General features: G+C 36.7%; 2 protein-coding genes across 9 annotated transcripts in view; one reads left to right on the top strand and one right to left on the bottom strand.

The window, feature by feature from the left end:
* Positions 1 to 1078: 1078 nt before the first annotated feature.
* On the top strand, positions 1079 to 5366 carry LOC118817977 (ATP-sensitive inward rectifier potassium channel 1-like). 2 transcript variants are annotated; one of them, XM_036585030.1, is made up of 3 exons: positions 1079 to 1245; positions 3526 to 3576; positions 3843 to 5366. In XM_036585030.1, exon 3 carries the CDS (start codon positions 3866 to 3868, stop codon positions 4967 to 4969), a length of 1104 nt encoding a protein of 367 aa, XP_036440923.1. In that variant the 5' UTR covers positions 1079 to 1245; positions 3526 to 3576; positions 3843 to 3865; the 3' UTR covers positions 4970 to 5366. The 2 variants fall into 2 exon arrangements, with proteins under 2 accessions (XP_036440923.1, XP_036440925.1); XM_036585032.1 differs by lacking the exon at positions 3526 to 3576.
* Positions 5367 to 10389: 5023 nt separating this feature from the next.
* Positions 10390 to 21318, bottom strand: part of fli1 (Fli-1 proto-oncogene, ETS transcription factor) — a 49938-nt gene continuing 39009 nt past the window's right edge. For all 7 annotated transcript variants that reach the window (XM_036584650.1, XM_036584651.1, XM_036584652.1 and 4 more), the window contains 4 exons: positions 14024 to 14083; positions 13253 to 13315; positions 13095 to 13142; positions 10390 to 12747 (listed from right to left, as the gene is read on the bottom strand). In XM_036584650.1, the coding sequence (XP_036440543.1) occupies positions 12218 to 12747; positions 13095 to 13142; positions 13253 to 13315; positions 14024 to 14083 (701 nt within the window). In that variant the 3' untranslated portion in view covers positions 10390 to 12217. The remainder of the gene's footprint in view (positions 12748 to 13094; positions 13143 to 13252; positions 13316 to 14023; positions 14084 to 21318) is intronic.

Raw genomic sequence — 21318 nt, 5'->3', positions numbered from 1 at the left:
ATTTCATGTGCTAGCCCAGTGTCCTAGGCAGAAATAACATTTCTGTTTCAGAAATATTTTTTTTGAAACACAGGAAATGTTCAGTTTTTAGTTTCAACATAATAAATATGTTGATTTTAAAATTGTTATCCTAATTATTCATTTTGTAGCCTAATTGCAAAGTAGACAGGACAGTGAAATCCACTGAAATCACTAAAAAATCCATCTTCAAATTCATAGTTCATCATCTACTGTCACTCCTAAATCCACAATAATATTCTACTAAACAAAAATCTTGAATGATTGCAACATTGGCATTGTTTACATGCAGATTTTTGCCAATCTGATTGAATACATTCCGATTACAGATTAAGACTGAGGTGTTTATGCTCACTCTGTTCAACAATCTGATGGAAATTCTTCGTTTACCTGCTCACTACAATTAATCTGATTCAAAATGACGTGCATGCATGGAGAAGCACTACCATGCCAGCTGTGTTTGTTTATAACAAAATAAAAAAAAAAAGTAAACCGTTATATGTAATGATAAACCAATAGAAAGACTGCGTTCTGTAGAAACAAACAAATAAGTGTAAAACAAATAAAAGTGAGCTTCTATAGAGCTATAAATCTAAATATGAACTTCACTAAGAAAAAAAATCAATGTTAAACCCAAAAATGATGAGAAGTGTTCATCTTACTGGCACTGACATGATCTATGGTTTTAGCTGTGGTTAGTGCCGTAAGCATCATCATCATCATCATCATCATCATTAACCGCTTAGTCCAGATAGGGTCGCGGTAGCAGTTGGGAGAGCAGAGAATCCCAGGTGACCCTGTAAGGTGCCGTAAGCAGGTGAACCAAAATAGGGTCTCCAAACCTCAGTTCAAGAGTTCTCAATTCATTTGTAAGAAGCAGAGTAAGAGGACTGTGTGTCCAGTAAATGGAAATGTGCATTTGGGCCACTAAACTGAATCAAAAACCAAGATCTTGCTGGGTACATTCTCTATCCCCCTCATGAAAACAATGACATTTGTGTACAGGTAAACAATGACTCGCTGAGTCCAGGTGAGGCTGTCAAACAAAAGCCCATTTTTTTGAAAGTGAGTGAGAGAGAAAGAGAGGCAGAAAGGAAATAAGACAGAAAGTAATGATAGACCACAAACATTTACTTTTAAGTTTTGCTGCTAAAGAATATTTGGAAATAAGAGAAACTATTGGCTGATTTGTAACCTGCAACAGTTTCAGGGGATCTTCTCCATGAGGTAGGATCTAAAGTAAACATGGGATACTAATACTAACACTAATACTAAGGCTTTTTAAAGAGATCCTTAATTATATCCTCACTTTTTAATATGGAATTACATAACTACAAGCTTTAAAATAAAAGGTACATTCTGGTTGGGCTGGAGGAGCCACTCTTAACTAAATGCATTTGAAACCTATAAATAACCTTTAAACCTATAATTTTTTATTTTTTTGTGAACTTGTGTTCAAGCAAGTCTCTACAGGCAAAACAGCAATTTAGAGTCTTGTTCTCTCCTCCTTTAAATGTTCTGAAAACATGGCATGAATCCATAGTTAGTGCAGAATTTCTAGAAAAATTGCAATCTTTATAGACTGTACTTGTAAAAACTCCATGACACTGGAATATATGACATTTAAATACTATTCAATCATGTTTAGCTTAAAAAAGTTTATGCATTTATTCTTAATTGGAATTTTGTGGCTTGGACTTGTTTGTATTCTATCTTAAGTCTTCAATTGAATCAGTTCTTATTATCCCTTTGATTGCACGGTATGGAAACTTGACTGTGAAGCACAAAAAAGGTCTGGGTAATATTGTAAAGGCGGTTGGTACTGGAAGTAATAGGTGTTGCTTGGGCATCTTTGCTGAGTATTTACAGACAGAATATTTGTGTTTGCGAGCAAAGGTCCACATTGGGATGGAGGGGGATATGGACAAGTTTTTCTCTTAAAGTTTATGTCTAGTCCTATTTTATATTACATTAATTGTACATTCAAAAATATATAACTCCAACCTTGTGTATTCACTGTTACAGATGAATTCCAATAGCAACAGCAGATTCTTCAAATCTCTGTGTAGTTACACATTAATAATACATGCAACAACAATGTCATTACTGATATGCCCACTGTTACAGATGGATTATAACCGCTAAAGCATATCTTTAAAAGTAACTTGTGTTGCATTATACTGTTCCAAAAGCAATGTCTGGATTACCAATCTGTGTTTTTACTGTATTTACGCAACAACTATACAAGAATTATTCATTTATTTTAAAGTGTAACTATTACACTGTTACTGTGTTGTAACATCATAACCTGATCAAATAAGATAAGATAATGCATTATTAGTCCCACCATTCACAGTGCTACAGCAGCAAAGGGAGAGCAAGGCACTCAACAAAAAGAAGTATTAAGAAGAGAATTACCAAACAAAATAATTAACCCTGTTAATGCCATAACAAGGTTACAGTTTGCTGTTACTATACAGACAATATATATACTAAATATAAAAAAAATATATATAAACTCTATCCTTTACATAAACTCTATTCACAAAAAATAACAATATAAACAATTAAAAAAGGCAAAAAATATTTACGCTCTAAGGACATCTTCCCCAAATTTCACATGGAAAATTGCACATGGAGCTTTGCACATGAAGTATTGATTATATTACACATGGGAATGGTGATGAATTAACAATATAAATGTCATAAGTAGAAAAGCAAATGAATATTTACACTATAGAAATATTTTACATGTAAAAATTGGGTAAAATATTACTTATTGTACCCAAATCAAATGGGTTAGTATGATCCTGTAATGTCAAAGTGCTAGCATAAAGATAAATATTTTAAATGTAAATGGACGTCTGCTGTAGCTGTGTAAATACCGTTGCGGTTCTGCTTTAGAACCAGAACTTTGGTTACCATGTAACAACACATGCATGCTACTGCTGCTAGCTAAATGTTAGGAAAGTTGATACTCTTATTTTGAAGTTAATTGTACACTTTTTACACTCACACACCTCCTGTTACAATCAGAAAGTTTGAGTTGGAAAAGCAGCAGTTCAATTGGAAATAATGACCCTTACCTTATTAAAGGTGTAATTACACAAGAGAAATGATTACAACTATTAAGATACATTTGCGTAATTACCCAAAGTAACCTTTTTTTTTTTTTAAACTTGCCACTGTTTTACCTCGATATACTGTATGGGCAACCCTATTCGCAGCGCCCGGGGACCTAACACCCAACTGCTCCCCGGGCGCTGCAGATAGGGCTGCCTACTGCTCCGGGCAAGGTGCTCACTGCCCCCTAGTGTGTGTGTTCACTCGTGTGTATGTGGGTGTTTCACTGCACAGATGGGTTAAATGCAGAGGTGAAATTTCCCCATTGTGGGACTAATAAGGGTCACTTAATCTTAATCTTAATCTTAATCTTAATGTATAAATTTCAGAAGACATGTTTGAACATTTAGGATAGTAAACAAAATGTCCATATTTGTGTTGTAGACATTGTGACCTCTGGTTCCTATCACCACCACTGTAAAGAAATCAGAGAAGGTAATTCTCTAGAATAGCACATTTCACATCAAACTATTCTAAATGACTTTGTTTGCATATCAGCCACTGAATCATCCAGATATTTTGAATTTAGCATGTATATTGTATGTTCTCCTGTCTGCAATTAAAGTTGTTGAGTTGAGTTGATTGTACTGAGAAGCAATATGTAAAATAATGCACAATTTCCAAAAAATTACTCTGAGAATTTTCATTATTTGCTCCAATTCTGTGCACAGTTTCAGCATATTTGTGCTTTCTATTCCCAGCTTGAGCTCACTGCACACTGAAAATGGAGTTGCTCAGAAACTACTTGGCCGAGCGCCGGATTCGGAAGAACCGCCTGGTGACCAAAGATGGCCACTGCAACATCGCATATGTCAGTGTGAGGTATAGCAAGCTCTTCATCTCTGTTCTTGATTTCTGGACCACCTTGATGGAGATGCGCTGGCGTTATGTCATCATTCACTTATCGGCCTCTTTCGTGTTCAGCTGGTTCATCTTTGGACTCTTCTGGTATTGGGTTGCCATTGCTAATGGTGACTTATCCTGGCAAAACCCCCTTGCTAACCACAGCTATTGTGTACTGAATGTCTTTGACATGACTGGTGCTTTCCTCCAATCCATAGAGACCCAGATGTCCATTGGCTATGGCTTTCGGCTCATCACCCCATATTGCCCTAGCGCCATCACCGTCTTCACAGTTCAGTGTGTCTTCGGTACAATAATAATCTGCTTCTGGTGTGCCGTGGTTATGACCAAAGTTGCCCGGCCCAAGAAAAGAGCCAAGACCATCAGCTTCAGTGAGATGGCTGTAATCTGCTCCAAACAAGGCGCGCTCTGCTTGCAGATACGAGTAGCCAACCTGCGCAAAAGCTTGACCATTGGGAGCCAGATCTATGGTAAGCTGCTTAGGATGACTGTCACACCTGAAGGTGAAACCATCATCATGGACCAGATTAGCATTGAGTTTATGGTGGATGCGGGGAAGGACAACTTATTCTTTGTCTGCCCTTTGACCCTGTACCATGTCATTGATGAAACAAGCCCATTCTTTCACATGACGGTGGATACTCTGCAGCACCAGGAGTTTGAGCTGGTGGTGTTTCTGGATGGCACAGCTGAGTCCACCAGCTCCTCCTACCAGGTCAGGACTTCTTATATCCCTCGAGAGATCATGTGGGGTTACCAGTTCCTCCCCATCATCTCCCGCAACAAAGAGGGAAAGTATTGTGTAGACTTCTCCAACTTCTCCAAAGTGGTTCCTGTAGATACTGCACCCTGTGCCTACTATTATCACGGGGAGAGCCACTTTCCCAACACAAATGCCAGCACTGATGATGAGGGGTTTCAAGAGATAGAAAAAACTGACCTATCTGGTGCTTCCAACATGTGATGCATTCATGTTTATCTTTGGAACCAACATATTTGCTCTGTAACTGTGGGGCATGAAAAAAAAAAAATCTGCTTCATTTAATATTTCAGTAGAACATTCAATGCAACCCAAGAATCAGGTTGAGTTTAAAGAAAGATTTTACATCTTATGTCTACCCTGTTCTACTTTTTGCAGTGTATAAAAATTGTTTAAGTAAATGTAAAAAGTTAAGTTACGCTTTGCTTAGCATCTTTTCCCTAATCAACATCAATGATAATAATTTCACTGCTGTTTATTCTTGCATCCAAAATAATATGATTGAAGCAGTTGGGAAAGTAAGTTATCACTTAGGTCCCCCAGATGGTCAGAAACAGGCCTGATATTGCCAACCACCTTCTTGTAGTGCTTTCATAAATGACCTTCAAGAGTCTCAAAATCCTTGCACTATTGCTGTCCTTCAGAACAGCAATATGAAAGCAACACATCTATAGATAGCTGTGTATATCATAAGCCTATGATGAGGGGAGTGGGGGGACATGTTATCTTGAATGTTTGAAGGGAATGAACTGTCCTCCCCAATAATTTGCTCCCAATACATCTGTATTTGAAGTGTGTTTTAATGTTGTTGGTTGTAAACTTTGCTAAAAATACAACTAAGTTGAGGATCTCTGGTTTTAAATCACATGTTCTTGTCCCTGGACACTCAGACTCATGGGAAATGAAATCCATATACAGTCAGCAACTTTCATATTCCTTTACTGTAGCAGACTGAGCCAGCTACACTTTTCTAATGTTCACGACTATCAAGGATGTTTTAAAGCAAGGCTACTTGTGATACTACAACACTGCCAGCTCCCCTGGATTAAAAATATTAACATTGTAGCCTAGTTTATTAGTGATATCTAGCCAGTTAAGTAGGTATAGCAGTTTTATTTACTTTGTTACACATTAAAAAAAGGTTTCTAGCTTCAAATGGTGTACTTTTGTGTGTACATGATAGCTATGTATGTCTAATTAGCATTGCAAGGTGTCCAGTTTTGGACTGGAGAGTCCTTTGAGTTGAGTTATCCATTTGTACTGCTGAACAAACATTCAAATATCTGTTTGATTCTCACTCTAAAGGCATCAGCAATTTAACAATAATATAAGTGGTGTTGCAATGAAAAGCTGGAATGAACATGTACATGCTTTTTTTGTACATTATTTTATGTATCCAAATATATATATATATATAGACTCATTGTTCATTTTATCAGCTCCACTTACTATATAGGTGCACTTTGTAGTTCTACAATTACAGACTGTAGTCCATCTGTTTCTCTGAGTGTAGAAACCAGGAGGTGGTCATGATGTTATGCCTGATCGGTGTATATATATATATATATATATATATATATATATATATATATATATATATGTATGTATGTATATATTTGTACTCAACTTTGGTTTGGAAGTGTGAGGAAGTTCTTTGGTCATATAATGTGTGCTTAGCAATCATCAGAGCCGTTCAATGCTAATGCTATAATGTATGGACATCTATCACAATTCAAATGATTTTATAAGGCAAATATAAATGTTCTAAAATAATGTTCTGAAAAACAAATAAATTCTCCTAGTCTTCCAATTGTCTCAATCTCTTTGGTGCCAAATGCTACACAACTACCATAATGTTTACACATGATAAGTTCTCATAAATACTAAGAATCATGAGTTTATTTTTAATGCTGGTAAATGTTAATGAAACTTTACTTTGTTCCCAAAGGCTCTCTAGTTTCGCAGGTCCAATATTCGCCACAAGAGGGCAGCCAACGCAAAGCTATGGCCTCCCATGTGAGATTGCGACCCCATTGCATCAACTTCATAAACTTCAATATGCACCATGGCGGCTTATTCTAATGAGTCATTTTAGGTTGTTTTTATTAAAGGTCATTTAGAAATGCTTTGACTTTGATTCGTCACATTGTATAGTTGAATTAGTCAGGACTTAAATTCCCCTAATTATTTGAACATTAGTAGAAAAACCTTAAATTTGATAGTTCTGCAACCAGTAGAATAAACAAACACAAAGATCTTTATCTTGGATTCTCTTTCAAGTTTAGTTGCAAACAACATTCAAGGCCTAAAAAAAGATGTTGTTTTCTGTAAGGTGTCTATTGAAGGGAAGTGGGGTTGATTTTGTGCGTAAGAAAGGGTGGCGCACCTTGGAATGCTTTTGTTTAAAACGGCTGCCCTCTGACTCAGTATATGAGACACAGAGTGATGCAGAGGTATTTCCAGTAAACAAGGGAATTTGCTCGTGTTTGTCGCACACATAAATATACACACTCACTCTCACACACACGCACTCAGCTTCCCTGAGGGAGGAGAGATTTGTATATTTTTAAGACACATGCCTACGCACAACACTACATTATTTTTTTTTTTTAGCTAGGGAAAATTACAACTAACAAACCAGTGGTGCTCATCCTATTAAAGGCTTCTGATGGGGGAAAATTTTAGGATGGAAACTTGAAATTAAATGTCTTAATTACCTGCCATTTTTTGTTAGTTAATAAGTTTAGCCTTGAAACATATTTACTATAACAACGCTTGTGTAGCCAAATACAAAAATACATTGACTAGAATCCTTGGCTGAGATATGTGTCTGGAATTTTAAGCAATATTTAGGAGTTAATGAGTGTTATTTGAACATTTTAATCTATTAACCATAAAAATGCTTGTTTATCCAAATGTAAACATACATTATATAGAATAGAAAAATGCTAGTATATCTTTGAAACCTTGGTTCAGATATGTGTTTGCAAATTTCAAGCACTTTTTAGGGGTGAATGAGCATCATTTCAACCTTAAAATCTATGAACAGTAAAAAATGCTGGTATATCCAAACATAAATGCGTATTAAGTAGATTAGAAACCTTGGTTCAGATGTGTGTTTGCAAATTTCAAGCACTTTAGGGGTGAATGAGCATCATTTCAACCTTAAACTCTATAAACAGTAAAAAAAAATTGCTAGTATATCCAAACATGAATACATATTAAGTAGATTAGAAATCTTGGTTCAGATGTGTGTTTGCAATTTTTAAGCACTTTTTAGGGGATAAAATGCATCATTTTAACCTTAAAATCTATTGACAGTAAAAAATGGTAGTATTTCCAAACATACATTCAGATACCTTTGATCAGATGTGTGTTTTCAATTTTTAAGCACATTTTAGGGGTAATAAGCAACATTTTAACCTTAAAATCTGTTGACAGTAAAAAATGGTTGTGTATCCAAACATAGATAAACTTTAGGTAGATTAGGTACCTTGGATCAGATATGTGTTTGCAAATGTTAAACACATTTTAGAAGTTATTGAGCATCATTTTATCATTAAAATGTATTTACCATAAAAGTGCTAGTATTTTCAACCATAAGTATGCATTGACTGGACTAGAAACTTCAGATACGGTTCAGATATACATATCTACAATTTTAAGCTCTGTTTTGGATGAATTAAACATAAAATTTATAAGTATTTCCAAATGCAAACGCACATTACCTACACTAGAAACCTAGTTTCAGATATGTGTTTGCAATTTTAAGCTCTTTTTAGGAGTTAATGAGCATCATTTCAACAGTAACATTTATTAGTCATGAAAATGCAAGTACATCCATATCAAAAATATACAGTAACAAGTGTACAAACCTGGATTTGGGTATGTGTCTGCAGTTTTAAGTGCACATTTTAGGAGTTATGAGCATCATTTCAGCTATTAAAATCCATTAACCTTGATCAATGCCATATGCACTACTGTAAATTTCATATAGTTAGTGTAACTGATTTACATTTGTTTATAATGACCATAGTTAATTTTGCTGTAATGCAGCTTATTGCTGCTTAATTATATAATGAATTATTAAATTAGTTTATAATAATTTTATAATGCCTTTATATCTTTACATATGTGAATGCTATGTACAAATATAAATGTTTCATTCTTTTCATAGAAACCTTTATGAGGATAATTGAGATTAATAATAATCTAATATGGAGGACACTGACCCACTTCACATTTGAGATTATGCGGTCGCACTTTATGTAAAGGCTACCTACAGAAGGACATCATAACATATGTATAAGCATGGAATAACATATTTATAAAGCAACACTTGAGTATATATGAACATCTTACACCAGTAATTGCAAGATACCATGAGCTGAAGCAAATGACACATTGTTTGGACAAAATTGTTTTGTTCTTTTGTAGAACTACATAGAACGGATATAAAGTACTTCGGAATAATGCTTTGTAACAGTGTTATGAATGAAATAAACATCGATCACTTTAGTTTATGGTCCCTAATGTCAATGCAATGTCATTTACTTCACAGAACACCTTGTTTTCTGGCAGATACAAGCATAAGCTGGTCATAAATGCTCAAATACTGTTTCATAAATGTCTTATTCAGTGCTTATTATTCATGTGTTATGTAGTATATGAGTATGTAGCCTTCAAATAAAGTATTACCGATTATTCAATCTGGACAGAGAAGTGATGTAACACACTTTTAAAACATCAAGGAAATGAGTTTCAGTAGTTTGTAATGTAAAACAATTTATTTTTTTTTTATCACATTTTATCTACAAAGCCCTTTTATAAAAGGTAATAATACAATGCAGGAACAACAAATAGTAACAAAAAGATTAATTGCAAAATTATATATATATATTTTTCATATATATAATATCCAAAATACATTGCATATATGAAATAGCACAATTCCTTCATTAGATAGTGATGCTTTGAAGAGATGATGGGGTGATTTTTATTTATTTTTTTTTCAACTTTTTTCTTTACTTTGCGTTTTGCCTTAATACGATATTAAAGAGAATTCTGCAAAGGGGACGCTTTATGGTTTATTTTTGGTTCTCCAATCCTTTTGAATCAGGATTTGGCCTTTGGAACATTAGCAGTAGGAGAGCTCTTATTTTGGCACTTTAGAAAATCTTTTGGCACTTGAGATTGCGGTCTGTAAAGACGAATGATTGTCTATAAGGCATTTGTGGTATCATCAAAAAGAAAACAAAAAACATACAAATCAAATACTTTCACCTCACCGTGGCGAGGCAGCACATTAAAAACAAAACAAAATGAAAAAAAAAAAACATTCATAAAGTTATTGCCCAAATGTACAGATACAAAACATTAATGCTGTACATACTACCTTCAGCAACGGCTTTAAAAAAGTTTGCATTTTGACCGAGGTCAACTCGTATTAATTTTCTTGATCTTTTAATACTGTCACATATGAAAATAACTCTGCATAATTTATACAGTAAGATGCTTTTAATGCCTAGTTGACCGTTGATTAAAAAATAATAGCAAATAGGTCTGACAAACGCACAGCGTTCGCGAATCTGAGGATCTCTCTGGTTATCAACCTTTTGTGTTGCTGTTTTAACTGTTTAACTTGTTTAATTCATTAAAAAACTTTTTTTTTATCTTTTAAAGAGGTACTTTTGCATAATGTCCACATTCAACTGTTCAGTGATCTAAGTAGCTTCAGGTAAGGACGTGAAGACAAAGGTACTGTAATGAGCAACTCTATTTGGAGTGAAATGATGGTTGTGAGATGAGTTAAAGTGGATTTTGACTTTCATTGTCATATAAGGAAAGAACAAACACAAAACTAGGCTTTAAAAAAAACAGCGAGGTACAGTGGTGAGAAGAAAACCACTTTGGAATGCTTACGAAAATAACACTAAGTGGATAAAAAGTTTATCATCTGCCTAATAGACAGGTTTCACATCAGCGCTTGGCTAGTTTGGCTTAATGTGCTGTAATACAACCTTTTACAATGTTTGATTGGTTTCCACAAGATCAACCACAAGCCTTCGGCAGTTGGCCATCTTTCAGCATTGGTGCGGAACATCAATAATATCAGTCCCCTTATGGGAACGTTATGGTGATTGACACTTTTAACAGCCAATCAAATTATTAACGACAGCAGTGACCTATAGGGAATGTTCCTTCTGGAATTTTGGTGACTGACACATTGACTAGCAAATGAAAATTTTCCGAGTATCTTGCAAGTACAACACTGAAGAGGCAGGGAAGTGCAGTCACTGAGATGGTCAGCGAGCTGGCCAGCTGAGTGCAGAACAATATTAATACTGACTCGGTCATCGACATACAAAGGAACACGTTTAGAGCAAGCTGCACTCTTAAAAATAGGTTTCTAAATGGTTCCTAGTTAGGAAAAAACTTTCATTTCTATAGAACCCTAACACAATGTGGAGGTTCTTCAAATTCATCTCATTTACAAAAAATCTCGTCTTCCAATGCGATGAACCACTAAAGGTTCTTTAAGAGAACCAAAAGTAGTTCTTGTATGGCTTTGCTCCAAAGAATCCTTTAGGACATCTTTTTAAGAGTGTAGCCTGGCACACACTATGGCACCAACTTTCTGGAAAACCTGCAATGCTTTTCTTGGACAATTGACAATTCCAGTTTGGAGAACAAGTGAAAAGTGAATGGCAGCACATTCCAGTTGCCAAATTTTTGCCTGGGATCCGTCCTGTGGTGGGATTTCATCCTCTATTTCAGAACAGTCCATGAATGGGAAGGATAGACAAACAAAAAGATGACGTCAAACAGCCAGGCCCTGGTTTCCTGAAAGCTTCGGAATGTTGAGATCACCATAAGTAGCAGAGAAAGAACATTCAGTGATGCTCATGGTGCCATTTCATGATGACCATTGTGCTATGATGCCAGCATGGTTAAGGATGAACCCAAGTACAGAAATAGGAAAGTTTCACATTTGCAGAACATGGCAATTTACAGCTAGGAACTTTCAGTGACTAATTCATCTCAGTCAATTTCAAGGTAAAAAGTAATTTCCAGGTAACGTTTAGGATCGATGTTGGTTAGGTAGGCGGTGCTTTGGACCAAACTGTTTTGAGGGATAGAAAGGCACAAGAACATGTGGAAAAAGTCAAAACAAGAATGCTCCAAACGAAACAAACACAAACCAAGCAGTCACTTGTCCTGTGAATAAGTAGTACTCCATTTTGAAGTGGATCAACACAACATCCAGTTTTTTTCTCTTTTTCCCCTTCTTCAATCAGTTCCTTCATTTTCCAAATTTTTGCCAAGTTTCTCCGAAGAGAAGCACCTTCCCTTTTTTTCCAGCATCCTTTTGTATTTTTTTTCTTTTGGCGCTTTCTTTCTGAGTGCAGCTTGGGGTTGGCGTGTGAGTTGTGAGGCGAGGGGTCAAGGGCTTTAGTAGTAACTGCCCAGGTGGGACGGCACATGTGAGTTTGGGTGGCGGGGCACGCTGGCACTAGGGTAAATCCCCCCCGTTGGAGAGCTCCAGTAGGGGTTAGTGGGGCCGAAAAAATTGGAGGAGGTGACGGGCATGGATGGCGGGTGTGGAGACACGAAGTTGACCTTCTGCTGGTGCGCGTGGTACGAAGGCACGTAGGCCAGGTCGGACGGGTACTTGTACATGGATGACTCTGTGGGGTGTGGCTGCAGGGCCTGTGCGATGCCGTGGAAGTCGAACTTGTAGGCGTAGCGCTTGCCGTGCACCTTGGTCATGATGTTTTTGTCATAGTAGTAGCGCAGTGCGCGGCTCAGCTTGTCGTAGTTCATGTTGGGTTTGCTCTTGCGCTCACCCCAGCGCCGGGCCACCTCATCCGGGTCGGTCATTTTGAACTCGCCATTGGTGCCCTCCCACGTGATGCAGCCTGCGTTGGCGCTGTCTGACAGGAGCTCCAACAGGAACTGCCACAGCTGGATCTGACCTGAGCCTGGACACACATATTAACAGAGTGTTAAAGTGAGGAACTGAGCAATGCTGAAGAATCCATCATCCCCTGCTGCTTCACTACTTGTAATGTCTTTAGCATGCCGTGATATATTTTGCTTTCCATTGTCTGAAACTGAGAAAATGTTTCAGTGATCTAGCTCAGGGGTGTCGGACTCAGGTCCTGGTGGGCCACAGCTCTGCAGAGATAAGTGTTTTTCCTTTGTAACTCTAATCACAAAGGCCTTGCTGATCAGCTAATGACTTAAATCTGGGGTGGACCTCCTGGACAGTCCCTGAAATAGCTCTAATAACTGATTTACTTTTTGAATATTCAATATATCTTCTTACCTGGGTTGGCAAGCCGACTGCTTGTGGGTCCTAGGATCTGATAGGGATCTGATGGAAAAAAAAAAACAGTGTTAAGTACTGCAGTTTTACTCTGGCTAATGTGTATTAAACAACTTCCATATGTTTCTAGTGACATTAAGTTGGGGGATCTTTGTTACCTGGCTGAGGTCGAGCCTGTTCAGTGCCTTTAGACACATTCTGAGATACTACAGTCGGGGAGCCTGAAAGAGAGCGAATGAGACACATTAAGTCGATGTCCCTCCACACATCAGTCCTCATCCAAAGAAAACAGGGCCAGCAGCTGGTTGCACCACTAAGTGCTTAATGGAGCACAAAAGCTCACAACTAAAGGCTGCCCCCTGCCTTATGGATCAGTTGCTACAGCAAATGCTTGTAGATGTTAACCCCTTAAACTGCAAGGCTCTGTATGTGGGCCCACTTTCATAACTCATGTAACTTGCACACAAGTCTAACTAACTTCCATATGTTACAAAAGAACTACCAGAATACTCACAGTAGTTACTGAATAAGCCTTAAAATTAATAACTAAACAATAAGCCTCTTTATTGAGGTAAACTATTTCACACCTGAGCAGCTTACGTCTGTTGGTCTTGCAAACTGTTGATGACAGTAACAGTGGTGGTACATGGCTTTTGATAAGTGAACAAAGTCTAAGGAAAAACTCTTTTTACTAAAACATGTATAATACAAGCTAATCTCACTTAAATTGTGGGTTTTATCAGTTATTATCTAGTAATTACTATATATCTGGTAACTACTATGCAATTAGTGAACTTATTGGGAAACTTTGAACCCATTAGCAAATTTAAGTTCCTGAGCTGCAACAACAGAACCACTAGCTCAGTTTGTGCCTACCAATGAGTTTAATTTACAGCTTAAAGGGTTAGATTAGTATTTAGCATGCTCACCTTTACCACTGTGCATGTTGTTCGACCAGCCTGTCCTCCGTACAGCATCATACGAGGCATCTGAGGAGAAGAGAGAGATGTTTTGCTCAATTTACCAGCAATATTTTGCACTTAAAGTTATCGCTATCAAATAAAGCTTAGAGTATCTGCCAGTGTGATGTTGTGAAATATTGAATTCCTGTCAAATATGTAGCCCTATTTAGACAAGACTAGACATGTTTATATCTTTATATCCTTACTGGCAAGCTAAAAGCTCAGTTTGCATTTATTTTTCTACTCAGGGAAACATGAGCATGTATTGGAAAAAGAGAAATGTCAAGAGACACCCTCTGGTGGTCTGATCTGTGTGTATGTGTGTGTGTGAATGGTGAATGAGAAAGAGAGTAAGAAAGAGAGTAAGAGAGAGAGAGAGAGAGAGAGAGAGAGAGAGAGAGAGAGAGAGAGAGGATATCTGGTCAGAGTTGTGCGGTTTTATCTGGCTTTCAGCATCGTCTCAGAGCAGGACTAAGGCTCAACTTGACTGCCATAAATTACAGTTAAGGAGGTTGCAACAGACTGACCAGCTTTTGGACACACACATACACACTGAAAACCCACAATGAAACATTTCCATTCAGGTTTTTCAAGCTGTAAATCACTTTACAATCTCTGTCTGCCAGAAACCAAAAATTCCGTTTTTAACATTGCATCAGAGGTACTATCATGGCTATAAACGTTAGGGCTCTATTTTCTGTAAGATATACCCCAGAAAAGCACAAAAAAAGTGGATAGAAAGGGCAGGAAACCAAGGAGACACTTTTATGTTTCCCATGCATGTTCTGGGCAGACACAGTGTTCTCATATGTGCTTCTAAAACGGTCTCATTGTGCCTCGCAGCATAATGCTGATCCTTCTGTCCCACACGGAAATTAGCCAACTATCACAGCTAATCATTATCCCCATTCCTCAGACTATACAGTTGCCCTTTTGGCTTTAATGATGAAGCCACTGATTGCTTACGGCATTGAGTTGACTAAGTCACATAGTAGCCATCATTAAAAAAAAATAATAATACTGAGACTAATGGAACCCAAGCAGAAGTCTGAAAATTTAACTGGCTTTCAGAACTTTGAATAGAATCAAGGAGAATCTGAAAATCATGTATGAGGATCATATCTCTAACATCTCCTAATAATGAAAATACTCATTCTTAACTCTTAGAGGTCTGGATGTATTATTTTACTACATTTTCAATGTACATTACATAATTACAATGCAATTACATTGTAATTACACAGTAATTACATTACATGGGTTGTAATAATTTTATAGTTACATAATACATGATATTTATATTTAATTTACATTCAGGCTTGAGTCTATACTTCTGTTTTTTCTCTATTTGTTTTGATGTCAAACAATAACAAACAAGCTTTTTTTTTTGCAAAACAAAAAACTTATATTAAAAAATAAATAAAAAAATCATAGAATTCAAATGATCATAAAATATGTCTTCTTCTACTTACACATGCAAATATGATATAAATTGAAAGTCTACAGTTCTCACTGCTTGTTTCAACAAGCTATAAAAGAAAAATATAAAATGTAAAAATGGTTCATCAGCTGGACAAAAACTACTTCAAGCAATTGACCTAATCTGATTCAATTCAAGCAAATACTTTGATTGAAACAATGCTTTATTCAAAGTACTTGTACACTAATATTATTTTACTTGTTATCATGTTAAGTACTTATTTTAGGTTGACCTGAAAAGCCATTTTTACAGTGTAGAATGGTTAAAATCAATTACATGCATTGTAAGAATTACTAGTTGAAAGAGTTCCATATATTGTTGCTTGTGATAACTACTTCTCCTACCAGGTTTGAACCAACTATCTTTGTGCTAATGAAAACTCCCTTACACAAATGTCTGACCAGATCATTGTCATCTGACCATATTTGTGTAAGAGAATGACCACTAGATTAGACTTATTCTATCCAATGTCTATAGTAGCAATCTCACAAGTGGTGTATTGGTAAAAATGAGCTAACATTGCCATCTTCTGGTGGACATCCTTTAAATCCTGTGTTGGGTGGACCTACAACACTCTTACTACTGTGAACAAAAGCAAACATTTGGTTTGGAATGAGTTGAAAAAACAGCCCACTTGTTTCAAAATCACAATACATCCCTGAGCCAACATTTCTCACTGAGAACAATGCTGTGGTATCTAAGGGTGGGCGACCTAGCTGTAGAAGCCTTTTGGAACATGAAGAAAGCCAGACAATGTCTCATCTAGTGCTTGGTCGGTCTATGAGGGCAGTGCACAAATTAGAAGGCAAACCAATTGCTTCGTTTTATACCAATTGCACTTCACTGTGATGCAATTCAAAAATTAGTTTTTTTACACCATTTTACACCAAAATTGCTTGGAATAATAATCCTTCTCCAATAAGGAAGATAGAATATTTTGTTATGACAGCAAGTCCATAATTCCTGTATTACTATTTTCCAATAATTATTCTGATTCTAGAACTTCTCAAGTTTTCTCTTACTCAGGGTCTGAACGTCTCCATCTTTCTTTCTTTTTTCTCCCTAGAGTGATCTGGAACAAGACTTGGTGCAAGCAGGGAAAAGAAAGAGAGAAAGAGAGAGAGAGAAATAGAGAGAGAGAGAGAGAGATGGAGGGAGGGAGAGTCCTGAGAGAGTTACGTTTCCTGCCTGCTGAGCCTGCACACAACCTCTCTTTGTTTTCCTGGCCCTTTTTTTCCCTCGCTTTTTTCACCCCCTCCGCCATGAAAAAACACACATCAGCCTACCTCCTTCCAGGAGAAGGAGAAAAGCACAATCCATAGAGGGGGAGAGAGAGAGAGAGAAAGAGAGAGAGAGAGAGAGAGAGAGAGAGAGAGAGAGAGAGAGAGAGAGAGAAAGGGGAAAAAGCAAGAGAGCGAGCAGACGAAACACAACGTCGGAATTCGAAAAGAAAACAATGGCGGTGGACGTTACTACTGTATGATAGGCCCGAGGAGCTGGAAGAACCATAAGCTTAAGCCATAAGAGGGGAAAAAACCAGCAATGGCTGCCTAACTCTCAACTCCCCAAGCTCAAACACTGGAGAGTGGAGAGGCCCCTATTGCTAATGCAGTCCCTCCAAAACTCGAATGGCAGCAAATTCCAGGTCCAACAAGAAGCATATTTTGCATTTGGGCTGTGGACTTTTAGGAGTGGTGGGCAGGGTAAAAAAAAGTGAGGCACATGGATTCAGAGAACCGTAGTTGAAGTTCTGAATCACTGTGAGGCCAATATGTCCATTTGTTTTACTTTGGTTTATTTGCAGTGGCTTCAATCCTAATAAAGATATAATTTCATAATATTTCTGAATTGCAAATCATTGAAACAAGCTCAAGAATCCAGCTTGGGCTCTAAACCTTCAATCGGTCATTTGTGTTTGTGAGAAGAAGAACATTTTATCATTATTCCAATTTGATGGGAAATCATTGTGTATAAAGTCCTACTTCGCAAAGCGTCATTTACATTTCTGCCCAATTCTGTCATCCCATCAAAACAAACAGAACACAGTCAGCGGGCAGACTGAAACCTTCTGAACCAGAGTGCATGACAAACACCAGTGTAACTATTGCATAACTATGTAAATACATATGTAATTACTTAGATTTATTTCTTATGACAAAGCAAAAGTAATAACTCTTCACTTCGAAGGGACTTTCAAGACTATGAAGAGGGTTCACAAGAGTTCACAAGGCTTGAATATGGATGCCGAGCTCAAAATGTCTCAAAGCACTGTGCTTTTCCTACTTTCTATCCAGCTCAAAGACCTCCCCTCCCCTCATCTCGGCTGTGCTGCACTGGGTGTGGTGGTTCCTCAGAGACCGGGCTGCAGCTCAACTAGTCAAAACAACCGTCCAACTCACCCAGCCGTCTAGACCAGCGCTACTCCTAAACAGTCTGGAAAGAACGGCGTGCTCATAATCTCACTGTTAGCATTTTATGATAACAAAGGCTGCACATCTATAATTAGGATATACCTCTGATATTTCTACGGTTTCATGCACATTTTATTTTCTAATGTAACTGTCCATACTATTCATAAACACAGGTACAGTTATGTGTAAAGGTTTAAATACCACCGGTCAAAGTACAGGCTTGAAAATAAGTTAAAAGCACATTAACATTTTAACATTTTTTGATGTTTTTGTCACTTATTTGCTGAATTTAACATATAGGTAAAAAAAAACAACAAAAAAAAACTAAAATATAAAATTTTGCACATGCCACATTTTAGTGTTAAATTCAGCAAATAAACAGTAATCGGGCATACAAATGTGCAGATATCTTTACATGTACCTATTTCACTTCAATAATCAAAAAAAAAAAAATGTGTTTGACCAGTAGTGCCCAGCCTTTTGTGTACTACTGTACATTCATATACCTGTAATGCAAAGTTAATACTAGTCCATAATGTTAGGTCTGAATCACCAATATCTTCTGAGTTGAGTTTACTTGAGGGGATTGAGTTCTGTTTACTTCCTCAAGATAATAAACCCCTTAAATCCCCAGGTTTATTTGGTTTTATTACACACGACTATAACCCAAGAATAGCCAGTTTACATTGAAGTCCCTGTAGTTACTGAATAATAAGCTTTAGTATGTAATAAGCCTGAGATTTTAAGGGGTTAAATTAAATGGATACCTGTGCTTTGCTGCAAATACAACTGTTGATTACAAATATGAATTCATTGGTATCAACCTATATGATCCCAAATTATTTTAAATATTGTTTACTACATACGACATTACTAAAAACTGACTAATTTTTGAGGACTTTTATGGTTTCACACCTTTACCACTTTCTTCAGAAAGCATTTTGGGGCCAACTGAAAAACTATGGATCAGCATCCCAGACAGGAATTAAGCCTCATCTTGGACTACACATTCCTTTCAATGTAGAATCTCCATTCAGTTTGCTGTGTAAACCAGAAATATGCTTGACAACTTCAATGGCCAAGGCTCTCTGGCAGGCCCAAAGTTTTTTACACACTTCTATAACCTAAAAGTAGCTCAACCAGTTCGCACTGAAGTCCCTGTAGTTACTAAATAATAAGTCTTAGTAAATAATAAGTCTGGGATTTTAAGGGGTTAATCCCTGTCTGAGTAAAACCAACTCTGTAGCTTTAACTGATAAACTAGAACACAAAATGCCATCATGGCAAGAAGGACAACATTCATCCAAACCTAACCTTTACAATATGCTATAACAAAGGAATGGTCAATTAAGAGCTAATTAACACAAACCAGCTATTTTGTCTGTCCACCAAGACACAATTTTGACAATGAATCTGCTAAAATGGCTGTGTAAGTTCTGCTTTGGTGCACTTCAAAGTTCTGATGCTTAGCACATTTAATGGTCCATGAATAACACTTATGCCGTGCAACTGATCAAAGCAGCATGGTTTATCAAATAAGTGAACAGATAATGCTGGTTCAAGAAGGCAACAGAAAAACAAAACGCCTTAGTGATACATATTTTGATTGCAATATTAAAATGTATCTCACTTAGCAAACAAAGCATCTTGTTGCAGCAACTTTAAAGATCATGCTGCATCATTTTGGCCAAAATTATTTTCCATTATTGGAAAACATAATGATTCATCACAACACCCACCAAAACTCATCAGTAACATCTGGTGTTGTTTAGGGTGCTCAGTGTGCAATGTGAACATAAAGTGAAAATCTTTTTTTTCGATTAACAGTTATTACATATTGTGTAGCTCTATTCCAAGCTTCTATTCCAAGTATTAGGCCATTATGGCTGACTACTGAGCATTAACTCATGTATTAATTAACCATCCATCAATGTCCCAAATATATGAATACCAAAATTACAAAGCTCACAATGTGTGGACACACATCCATCATAGTTAGCATACAGGTGGACAGGTACAGTACAATGGAAGGTGTCTCATAATGCCATGGGTCAAAAGTCATATGGCCTTTTGCCATTATCTAATCTCCAGTATTCCTTGTATTAGTGGCTTTAATGAGGGGCTGAGAGCTTTCATCATGGGTCAGATATCCTGCTTTGACTCAGACGCTTATCTGGACATATTCTCTTCTGGTCCTGCCAAGATAGCGTTGCTCTCAGGACCTGAGGGCTATCAGTGTTATTACAGGCCTGGAGTGGACTACAGTCTGAAGAGATTATCCCAGACCTAACACAAACGCATCATGGATATTCTTTGTTATATGTCACTGCATATTTACATTCCAATGTGACATCTTTCAGGACAGTCTGAATCATACAAAAAAAAACAAACAAACAAAATAAAACAAACAAACATAAACAGTAGTCAAGTAATCAAGACCACAACCATATAACTTATAAGATTTGTCATCTGAAATTTAGGGTATTGTGAAGGTGTACATATGTTCTCACAGGCCATTATATATGCAGAAGTAATGAAAATTGTTCTAAAACTATAAAACTATAAAAAAAGAAAATCTAATCTCACCAAAGACCAAAGATCCCTAGATCAAAAACTCTAAACGCTCAAAGCCACCAAAGTCTCCTACATCAAAAAACACCAAAAACACCAAATACTCCTACTTCAAAAACATTAAAGACGTCAACATCAAAAGACCAAGAACACCAAAGACCCCTATACCAAAAACATCAAAAACACCAAAGATTCCTACATAAAAACACCAAAAACACCAAAGACTTCTACAGCAAAAACACCAATGACTCTTACATTAAAACATTAAAGACTCCTACATCAAAAACACCAGATTCCTACATCAAAAAACAAAAACACCAAAGACTTCTACACCAAAAACACCAATGACTCTTACATTAAAAACATTAAAGACTCCTACATCAAAAACACCAAAGATTCTGACATCAAAAGACCAAAAACACCAAAGACTTCTACAGCAAAAACACCAATGACTCTTACATTAAAAACATTAAAGACTTCTACATCAAAAACACCAAAGATTCTGACATCAAAAGACTAAAAACACCAAAGACTCCTGCATCAACACACCAAAACACCAAAGACCTCTACAGCAAAAACATCAAAGACCCCTGCATCAAAAACACCAAAGAATCCTACATCGGAAACATTAAAGACTCCTACATTAAAATCATCATCATCTCCTACATCAAAACCATCAAACACTCAAAACCACCAAAAACTCATATATCAAAAACATCAAAACTACAAAAGATTCCTACATCAAAACATAAACATATCCTTAAATACATCACATAAACATCAAATACTCCTATATAAAA

Source organism: Colossoma macropomum, unplaced genomic scaffold (assembly GCF_904425465.1).
Source record: "Colossoma macropomum unplaced genomic scaffold, Colossoma_macropomum, whole genome shotgun sequence".
NCBI lineage: Eukaryota > Metazoa > Chordata > Actinopteri > Characiformes > Serrasalmidae > Colossoma > Colossoma macropomum.
This window is presented reverse-complemented; position numbering and strand designations above follow the sequence as displayed.

Excerpts from the sequence above, each read along its gene's own strand:
- LOC118817977 (XM_036585032.1), top strand. The coding sequence starts at position 3,866 with ATGGAGTTGCTCAGAAACTACTTGGCCGAGCGCCGGATTCGGAAGAAC.